At 34.2% G+C, this 11,398-nt stretch overlaps 1 protein-coding gene across 1 annotated transcript; it reads left to right on the top strand.

Annotated features, from left to right (window-relative positions):
• The first annotated feature begins 9,203 nt into the window (after nt 1-9,203).
• On the top strand, nt 9,204-10,142 carry LOC101440958 (olfactory receptor 6C1). Its single transcript, XM_004469709.1, has one exon. The coding sequence runs from the start codon at nt 9,204-9,206 to the stop codon at nt 10,140-10,142; it is 939 nt and encodes a 312-aa protein (XP_004469766.1).
• The last annotated feature ends 1,256 nt before the right edge of the window (nt 10,143-11,398 follow it).

Genomic DNA, 11,398 nt, shown 5'->3' on the forward strand with positions numbered 1-11,398 from the left:
ATAGCAACCAGTTAGGAATAATTGAGCAATATAAATACAGTTAAGCACTAATTTAGCAGCTTAGATAGACAGACATTTAAAATTTATATAATCTGGATTAATGTTCATGAGTACACTTAGACTTGAAGTTCAGGAGTAAGCTATTGATTCAAAACTGAAAGTTCTTTCTAAAATCTTGATAAAAGTTCTGATCAAAATAAAATGTAAATAAAATTAAAAACATGGTTAGAAACATCCCATTAAATTCTTCCCTTTCAGTCTTGCTGTATTTTTAGGGAATACCCCTATTCTCCCAGCAGTTCTGCTCCTTCTAGAAGCAGCCACCCCTCCCCACATGGATGTTAGAGGCCAACCTGGGATTTCCGCCATGGATTCTCCTTTCCCAGAGCTCATGCCCATTACTGCTGGTGGTCCTTTGGTCTCCTGACTGTGGCTCGCCAATTAACAATTCAAATCCTGAAGGGCACAAATTGATGTGGCTACAAGACAAAGAAACACACCTGGCATTTAGTCAGGCATAAGCTTTATTGAGACTTACAGACAGAAAGGAATCTCTTATGGTGGCATTTCAGAGAATGAAGACAGTCCTCCTCAAAGAGATGAAAAATTGAGGGGTTATATATAAGGGGTGTCAGGACAAGGACATTCCATAGCGTATGAAAGCACAGTTTCTGCTAAGGGCAGGTGAAGCATACATACAGGGTACCTTGTTACTCATTGTTAATTAGTTCTGGGAGATGCAATCAGTACCAAAGATGATTGGTGCCAAACAAATTTTTCACATAAAGAATAATTGTAAATAAATGTAATGGACTCCCAAACCAAAGACAACACACATTTTTGAGGCAGTATTTAAAATGATAATGTTGTATATAATTTATTTACTTAAGAAGTAATCCCGAAAATTTATAAATACTTAGAATGCATGAAATAAAACCTTCACTTTACCTGCGCAGATAATATTCCATGGCCTAATGGGATGGTGGGTGGAGAGTGGTGAGGAGGAGGAGAGGTTACATAGAATGTTGCTTGGAAGGAGAGCCTCTCTCCAATAGGACATTGGGCACTTGCACTCCAGGTGATCTTTCTATATTCTGCCTTTTTCAACTTGCACCACAGGTTCTGACACGTCCTTTGTCACCTTCACTAATAACATATACAATGAGGACAGCTTCTGTCTTCTTTTCAGAATTCCTCCAAAGTGTGAAATTATTTGGTCTATAAATAAATTCACATTTCTGCTTGTCAGAGCTTTGTCCAAATGGTACTTCTCCACAATGTTTTGAACTTCTGCTCATTTTGCCCATGTTTCTTTTATCAAGGAAATGGGGTCATTCTCTCTTGAATATCTTCAGCCACCTCTTGTTGCTGCTTTTTCTGTAGTTCCTGCAAGTCCTCAGTGCTGAGCTCTTGACGATGTTCCTCCAATTACTTCTCAACAGCAGCAGCATCCAACTCCCAGCCCCCTGGATTGGCCCAAAGATATAATACCCTGCACAACTGTCCTCTGTACTTGCAGGCTTGGGGTGAACCTCAAATCCTTTGATGTCTCTCTGACTCGCAGATTCTGGCCACAAATTCTTCCATGCAGAATTCATTGTTTCACCAGCAACCTTTTTATTAGCAGTCGCTGCCTAGCCATGCTTTATCACACTATAGATGCAGGTCGTCTTTTTAAAATTATCAAAACAATCATGGCTGGCCTTAAAATCTTTAACACTCTCATGACTCAGTACCTATTTGTTTTCAAAAGATTGACGCTCAACACTTCTGCTTTTTCACATATAATGGCTTCTGATACACTGTTGCCCACTAGCTGCTTCTTGTTTACCCAAATTCATAACAGCTTTTCAACTTCCTCCATGTTAGGGAAGGCTGCTTTGATAGTGCTTTAACTCTTTTCACAACATCAGCCTTTTGCTTCTTTATTCTTATTGTTGGTGGAGTTCATTGTTCTAGGCATACTGTGTTCCCTAGCAAGATCAGTAATGTCCATTGGGGTCCCTAACTGCCTGCTTATCTGTTCCCCACCTGGTTCCCACATCATGTCCTGTTGCCCCGCCCTGCCTCCAGGAATTGTAATTACTAAGCTATCTTATTTCATGCATTATTTTTCTGGCTTTCCATCTGTGACATAGCAGACAGCCACCCAAACCCAAATTTAAAATGCTACTCAATCAATTTGAATGACCCTATATGATTATAAAGTTTCTTAAAGGCGCCAATAATAATAATGCTCAAAATTGGATATTTCAGTCTTATAAACATACAATCTTAGAAACTGAAATACAATATATCAATCTGTAAACTACAGACAATTCATATACATTGTGTGCAATCTTTTTATTCGAACATATAATACAAATGTAGTAAATTTGGTTATTCATAGAAGTTATATGTATAGTCACTGATATGATGACTTTTATATTAGATCTATGGACACGTGCTTCCCTTTCAATAGAGGATGTGTGTAAATTTTCTGCTCTAATGGGAATAAGATATATTAGAGAAATACATAAAGGATAGACAGGTCATTGCTTCTTTCCCTGCTATTATTAATACCAATATTCAAATCGCTAATTCCTTTGCTTGTCTACTCAGCTGTTCATGCTGGCCATAGTGATTCTGTCCTACTTGGACAAGATTAGCATTCTGAGATCCTATCTACCAGTCAGAGGAACAGCTTTCTCAACTTGTTCTTCTCACAAAATTATCCTTTCCATCTCTTATGGAAGCTGCACATTCATATATGTCAAGCCTTCAGCAGACAAAGAGCTCATGGACGAAATCAGTAGCTCTTCTAACACTTTAGTCACCCCCATGCTGATGAACCACTTCATGTACACCCTGAGGAACCAGTAAGTAAAAGAAGACTTCAACAACTTCGTCCATAAATCAGTGTTTTCTGCAATCAAATGAAAGTATTAACTAAAATGAACGAATGTTATTGTGAAGGTTAAATAAACAGAAATATTATATTCTAACTTTCTTTTAATCTCTGTTATCCTCTATATCCATCTCTTAGCCATTCCCAAAGCTGAGTTCATTTGCTTAGACTTTCTTTTTAGCCTGGAAATGAATGTGTTGTGTCTTTCTTTAAAAATATCTGTTGGCTGCATGTATACATTGGTTTACAATTCAGCATAGAAAACCAGAAGCTACAGAACATAAATCACTTTGCTGAACGTTTGAGTAATAAAAAATGTTTGTTTACCTTTAATATCTCAAAAAAGTAAATAATGTTTTAATCAATTTACTCTTAATTCTTATTATGTTACTAATATATATATAACATTTCTTCTTAAAGATATATGAAATATGAACTAAATTGAATATTTGCAGCACCACCTTTTTCATACACTATGTTCAGAATTTGTTCAATTCTTCCCAACTCACCTGATGGACATGGGTGCTTATTTTCCCACTTATAATTCATTTGAAGTTCATATTATCCATTTCCTTATTCTGTGAAGGCATATGTTTTGTCTAATATTACATACTTCCCTGCTATCTGGGTTTTATTTTAAAAAATTGTAAAAAGATGTGTATTTAGGAAACCACCACTACCCTTATGGAAGTTGGAAGTCTAATTGAGTTTAAAAAATAATAATTCTTCTATGAGAATATTTATTCTATGCCATTTGCATAACTAGATATGTACCATAGCATATCTTATTTAACCTTCCCAGTTACATGGAAAATTAGACATGATTATCTCTTTTACAAAGTTAATGTTCCGAAAATTCTGCTAACGTGCCTGAGACCACTGAGATTCATTATCAAATATGATAACCTGCTCTAAATTACTTGCTTGTTTCCCATTTAATATACATTTAGAAATTATATATATATATATATATATATATTTGAGAATCTCTGATGATCTAAAATTTTTGCATATGGTTTTTTAAGGCCTGTACAATTTTATGGTTTTTTTCTGCTGACATTATTTCAAAATTTGGTCATAATGATAACACACAAAGGAAGGCAGGAGAGATATTAAGCCTAGTATTAGTTTTGGCATAAAAATTATAATGCTAATCAGCGCAAACAGATAACTTTATTTTGCTGTTGCAGGTGAGTGATGGAGTGAAAAGGAAAAAATATGAAATAGCATTATTTTTCTTCAGACTAGTAAAAAGAATTTATTTGGGAAATGGGTGAAAGAACCAAGCTTGCTGAGAAATGGGAGAGAAAGCTGGAAATACACATCAAGATTTGGTGTGGGCTCATCTACGCAGAGAGAGCCAAATATTAGCAGTATTAAGGTACTGAAAATAATTAGGGGAAAGCAGATTTAAAATAATGAATTTAATATATGTATTTAGTAAACTATGATAGATTTCCAGGTTTAAAAATGGCATAGTATAATGGGTAAAAATCTAGAATAGTAATTAAGATAGCTGGTTTCTAGTCTGGAAAAATAAATGTCAAGGAGAAAATGTTCACGCAATGTTATTTGTTCTTTTGTTTCTGTCTCATTGGACATTGTCCTACAAAATTCCTTTTCCAATTTTGATACTAATTTGTTTTAGACTTTATATTCCTCGGTGTTTTGTGTGCGTTCCTCTTCTGGAAATTTTGATTAAATGAATTAATTCCCTTGAGTCAGTGGAAAATAGAATAGAAAAAGCTTTAAGTAGCTTGTGAAAGATAAATTGATGTATAACCCTTGCTGAGTTTTAAATTACTGTATGATATTGTTTCTCTTTTATATTTTTGCCCCTTTCTCACCCTATACAGTTAAAGAAATGTATTCCCCCTGATTACAATGGAAATACCATGAAAAAGTTTGATTATCAAAGGCAAGCATGTTCCCTGAAAAAGGGGAGAGGATTTCAGAAATGCTGTCTGCCCTGGCTCACCACAATGGAATTTGCTGATAGTTTTACTATTACAGTCATTCTGAGTGTTTGTGATCCTGTATGGAAAGCAGAGGTAAGCTTCAGCCATGTGTAAAACAGTGGAAATCTCCATATTCTTACCATGGATGCATTACTTATCAGTTTGAATTTTAACAAAACTGAGTAAGATACAATGAAGTTATAATTTGAAACTGAACATATTAAAATATGTAAGAAAGTGAGTGTGTTTTGTTTTATTTTATCAATGTATTCATCCTCCATTAATTAAAGGCAGGAAATTACTGCCTCTATGATTGTGTCTTTCTAATTAATAGCAGGCTATGTAGTAATGTGTTTCAGAGAACAAGCTTTTATTTTTGGTAGTCTGAACAACTAGTTAACTAATACTAACACTAACACCAACTAACATATACTAGCTATATGAATTAAATTATACAATCTCTTGGAACCTCAGTATCCTCATATGGGACCAAAGATGATAAAATTTTCACAGACTGACTACAAGAACTAAAGTTATTAAAATTCTTAGTATTTCACTGAAAAAATTAGTACCTTTGATAACTCACAGCTACAAAACATTCCTCCCAAACTTAAGAAGTAATTCTACATAAAGAACAAAATGATTTAAAACAGTAGTTTTCCGAGTACATACCAAACCCATAATGATACATTAATCAATTTCATTTACTTTATTTTAATTAATTCTCAAAGAAAACCTTGATATTTTAACTACATTTTGAAAATTGAAAACAGAAGCTGAAGAAATTAATTCATCCAAAGTCACAAATCCATTATGTTGTCCATTCGTATTTTTAATCAGTCTCTCTAACAGCAAAATCCATATATTTTGTGATAATATATTGACCTTATAATTTCAAAAATAGTATAGTAACAGTAAATATTGATACCATAATTTTATCAATAGCTTATTACCTTTTGCTTTCTTGTTTCTATATTAAATTTTTGATTAACTTATAGATGGCTAGTGTACTGAAAATGTGAGGCTATGAGTTGATATTCTTCATATACCACTACATACATGAGTGTTATTACACTCAAAGTATTGACAAATGTGATTTTATCTCCCCTACATCTTGATTTCTTTCTTCATACACTGATATTGATTCTGAAAATTGAGTCTGACCGTTTTTAGTGAAATGTGAAAACATAAATATTCAGTTTTCTTCATGGAAACAGTACTTTAAAATAATTACAAAAAATATTCCAAGACAATTTTAATAAAAACAAGTCTGCTAACCACTCAGTAGGCCCCTTGAGGTGACTGTTTTATTAAAGCTGAGAGGTTGTAAATGAACCTTTGGTCATTACCCAAAGCAAACAATGACTGGACAGTGCTAGAAATATATTTTAATGTAATTATGAAGCTGAGCCGAAACTTGTACAAACATTAAATTAAATTCTCTTCCTCTTTTCTAATACATTAACTTAAACAATGAGCAAATATTTAAATTAAATATTGTAGAAAGAAACAGAGTGCCATGATTATGAAGAATTGTTTTGTAGAAGTATCCTGTCTCAATTTTTCTGAACATTAATGAGGTTTAACTGAAGATAGGTCAATTGAGCAAACATATACAACCTTAGAAAATAGAAGACTTCAGCGGTCATTGCATTATTAAGTAATCTAGATACCTACTCAGTGCCACAGAACGCATTACAATAATAGAAAATAAATAGACCAGAAATGAAGTGGAGCCAAAGGCACCTCTCTCCATCTGTCAAAATGTCATCCTTCAATACTTTGAACCTAAAGCTGACCTTTAAAAAAGAGTTTCTTCCTTAGTTGGAACAACAAAGAAATAATGCAGTTTATACAAAATGTTGTTGTAATATTTACTTGATGGCAGACAATTTGGAAGGGCAAGAATATGAAAGTATTGTGCATGAAATCTCTGAAGAGTTTCTGTAGCCTACTTAGGCAATTAATGTTAAATATTATCATTAATTTCATTTTGAGTGGCATATAGAATCTGTCTCAGAAATCTTTAGAAGACAGGTAACAAGCTATTTTAATGAAGTAGTATAAAAATAATTTGAAGTTTGATAACAGTATTGATGTTCAACCAGGGAAAAAACTTGGATCCATAACTCAAAACACTGAAATGAAGAATTAAAGACTCAGAGTTATCTTTCACTACTCTACTTTAATACATTCTTGGGAGTGGGATGGCTTAAGGCTCTAGGAATCATATTCACTTTGTTAAACATTGTCAAACTGCAATTTTTTTAAACAGCTGTAAATGAGAAAACCTCTTATCAGCCTTATTTGATGTTGACAAATTAATATAAAACATTGAAAATTATAACTTAAAAAAAAATAAAAGCTGTATGGCATCCCAATCCTGTGATATTGGATAATATTCTGCTAGAGTTTCATTCTGCCACTTTTCTCTAGTCCTTGAGGTCTAGCTATAGAAGTGGTAATTTCTTGTGATATTCACACAAACTCTCCCCATGTCTCTGCCCCCATTCCTTCCCAGCTCTTCAGACATTCATTTCTGCACAGCTGTAATCAATAGCCAGGAAAGGTAAGTCCTGGTAGTAATATTCAGAAAAGTGTTAAAATTAAGAGGAAATAGATATGTAAAAAAGTTGAAAAAAGGTTTAAAATTAAGTGCAATGATCTATAACTTGCTATAGAAAAAAATAGATTTTAAATAAATCTGTTTGTCAGAACAAGTATAATACTGCAGAAATTTCAATCTTGAGACTTGAATTGCTTCTCTCCATTGATGAAAATGGACTGTGTGATTTGGAGTTGTATGCAAAACTAGACTTTTAAAGAAAAGTGACTATTGGTGATGGAAGAGTGATGTCATTGGAGCAGTACTAGTGACCTGAAGGAGTAAATTATAAATTAAGTTAAAGGGAAGTTATTTTAAAATAATGTTTAGTGAAGGATTTAAAATTCATATAAGAATAAAGTAAGGTTCACTTTACATATACTTTGATTTTAATTTGCTCAGTACAGAAAATCTAAGTCAAACACTATTGGAAAAGTAGAAAATTTATTCATCTGACTAAAAAAGGCAAGAACTTAAATAAAGTTCAGACTAGAAATAGCATACATAGAGAACTGCACCTGTTGGCAACATGTGATTCAACCACAACTCACTATCTATTTATTGTTTGTTTGACAATTCTTTGATTTAAACCTTTTATACATGAGTAACATAATTGTGTTGCAGTGGTGTTGATAATAAGGCACTAATTGCAATTTTCAAGAATGCACAAAATGTTTGGGGAGTTCACAGGGGATTTCAGTACAGTGAGTTAATTGTGTAGGAATTTGGATGAATGATTATAAAGTATTTATGGAGCCCCAAAATCTGGTGCTGTGTATTTAAAGAAGGGGCGTTTTGTCATTGTTCCCTATGGAAATATAAATGATAATATCTTTTAAATTTCATTTAAATAAAATAATGTAAATTTGCAGTTTAAAAATACACTAAATAAATTAAAGTCAGTATTGTTGGATATACCTTTCTAATTCTTGAACTGAGAGTAATTCTTCTGCATAATAATAAAAATAGTGATTAATTTTTATAGAAAGACAAATAAGCTGTACATGAATAATGTGCTACTGATCGCTTTAGGTAAGCTAAATCATCATGGCATATTACCAGGATTCAAATGCAATCATTCTCAATTTTAAGTCCTTCCAGTTACTATCACTATTGTTTTCTGCTTCTTTCTCTCCTTTATACCTAAATTCTGAGGTTGATTATGCCAAAGGCTTCTGTATCTCTGACTTAGAATAAAGTTGCAAGAGGTACAAGAACTGAGTATCAGCAGAAGTAGATAGATGGCTAACGACAAAAAGTCACCTTATAAAATCTTAAAACATCCTTCCCATTATTGCAGATCCTTGATATAATTAAATCTTTAACTGACATATTTGCCTCTTTATTATTTATAACTATAAAATCTAATAAATGTAGAAAAAAAATAAGTGGGAGATTTTTTTGAGGTTGGAGTCATGAAATAAAGGTGCTTCTCATTTGGGAAGTAACTTTCTAGACACTTCTTTTTGGAAGTTCAAATCTGTGTCCAAACTGCAATAATGAAACATTTTTCTACTTGTTTTATTTTAACCTGCTTTATCTCAAGAATTTTCAACTTTCAAAGAGTGGAAATTAAAATGTCATTGTTATTATCACGTTGCTCTACATTTCCCTTGAGGGTGGATTGGCATACCACTTCAGCCAAATTCCAGCTCCACACTTGGATATTTGTTAATCCACTCATCTCTTCAAGTCTGTCTTTGTGCTGTCTTCCATAGGCATAGCAGGAGTAACACAAGTAAGCAAATGAAGAATGAGAAACAACACAGAAGTAAGAGAGTTTATCCTGCTAGGATTGTCAGATGACCCAAAGCTTCAGGTTGTTATGTTTGTCTTTCTGTTCATCACCTACCTGCTCAGCATCACTGGGAACCTGACCATCATCACCCTTACTCTGGTGGATGCCCACCTCCAGACCCCCATGTATTTCTTCCTCAGGAATTTCTCCTTATTAGAAGTTTCCTTCACAACCGTCAGCATACCCAGGTTCCTGGGCACCATTATAACAGGAGATAAAACCATTTCCTTTAATGATTGTATGACTCAGTTATTTTTTTTCATTCTCTTGGGGGTGGCTGAATTTTACCTTCTGGCTGCCATGTCTTATGACCGTTATGTTGCCATCTGCAAACCCCTGCATTACGTGACAATCATGAATCATAGAGTCTGCGTGTTGCTTGTCTTCTCTTCATGGCTGACTTCATTTTTAATCATATTTCCGGCCCTCATGTTGCTCTTAAACCTTGATTACTGTTGTTCTAATATTATTGATCATTTTACCTGTGATTATTTCCCCCTGCTTCAACTTTCTTGTTCAGACACGCAATTCCTAGAGATAATGGGTTTTTCCTGGGCTGTGTTTACTCTAATGTTCACTTTGGCATTGATAATCCTGTCCTACATATACATCATCAGGACAATTCTGAGGATTCCTTCCACTAGTCAGAGGACAAAGGCCTTTTCCACATGTTCTTCCCACATGATTGTCATATCCATCTCTTATGGCAGCTGCATTTTCATGTACATTAAACCCTCAGCAGAAGACAGGGTGTCTCTCAGCAAAGGAGTAGCTGTGCTAAACACCTCAGTAGCCCCCATGCTGAACCCCTTCATTTACAGCCTACGGAATCAACAGGTGAAGAGAGCCTTCGTGGACATGGCCAGGAGGACTGTATTTGTCACAAGCAAGTGAAAGATACAGTGTCATTGATTAGAGGCATAATGAATGGCAAGTTTTAAAATATAATGAATTTTCAGTAGCCTTTCAAAATGAAAATGGACTCCCTATCATATTTATCCATTTTTTTCCCTAACAGTTTACAAGTATATATCATTAATGTGTTTTCTCATGCTCCTGACATATTTTTCTTGTCTTTTTGACTGTCACTTCTTTTTAACAATGCTGTTAATCACACAGTAATTATTTTGAAGAGTAAAATTGTTGTGAATTTTGCTTAGGAAAAAAATAATTCCCTGAACAGTATGCATTGCTTACAAATATTGACACGATACATCACTTACTACACAAAACAAATGTAATTTTGTGATTTTCATTTATTTTAAACAATTCCCTTTTCTGTCTTGCAGTTGTTCCAGAAATAAGTGGAAAAGTGCCTATAATTAAAAGAAAATGTAAATTTATTCATTTGAAACAAAACTGAAAACTTGTCATTACTCACCTTAATAAGGTATGACCATATAATTTAGCTCTTAATAAAGAAGCATAGATCATTATAAGTATATGTCTTAAATACAGATACTACATAGATCTATATATTTTCTAATTAAAAAATAATTTTTTAAAGATTTATTTATTTATTTCTCTGCCCTTCCCCCCCACCCTCCCCCCACCCCAGTTGTCTGTTCTCTGTGTCTATTTGCTGAGTCAACTTCTTTGTCTGCTTCTATTGTGAGGGGCACGGGAATCTGTGTTTCTTTTTCCTGTGTCATCTTGTTGTGTCACCTCTCCGTGTTGGTGGCACCATTCCTGGGCAGGCTGCACTTTCTTTCCCTCTGGGCGGCTCTCCTTATGGGGCGCATTCCTTGCACGTGGGACTCCCCGACGCGGGTGCACCCCTGCTTGGCAGGGCACTCCTTGCGTGCATCAACACTGCGCATGGACCAGCTCCACATGGGTCAAGAAAGCCTGCGGTTTGTACCACGGACCTCCCATGTGGTAGACGGGTGCCCTAACCACTGGGCCAAGTCTGCTACCTCTAAAAAATAATTTGACAAATAGGTAGGTACATATAATAGATAGATGCTAGATACATACATATAAATAATATATATGCTGTCAAAATTAATGAAGAAATAGATAGTAGATCCCTAAGATAAATTGCCTTTCTGTAATTGAAGAGGAGGTAAGTAAAAAAAGTAAGCTCTTTTCTTACTATCAGAAGTTAAGAAAAAAATACCATACAACTTCATTTCAAGTTTTGGGAAAGT

This window comes from Dasypus novemcinctus, chromosome 12 (assembly GCF_030445035.2).
Source record: "Dasypus novemcinctus isolate mDasNov1 chromosome 12, mDasNov1.1.hap2, whole genome shotgun sequence".
NCBI lineage: Eukaryota > Metazoa > Chordata > Mammalia > Cingulata > Dasypodidae > Dasypus > Dasypus novemcinctus.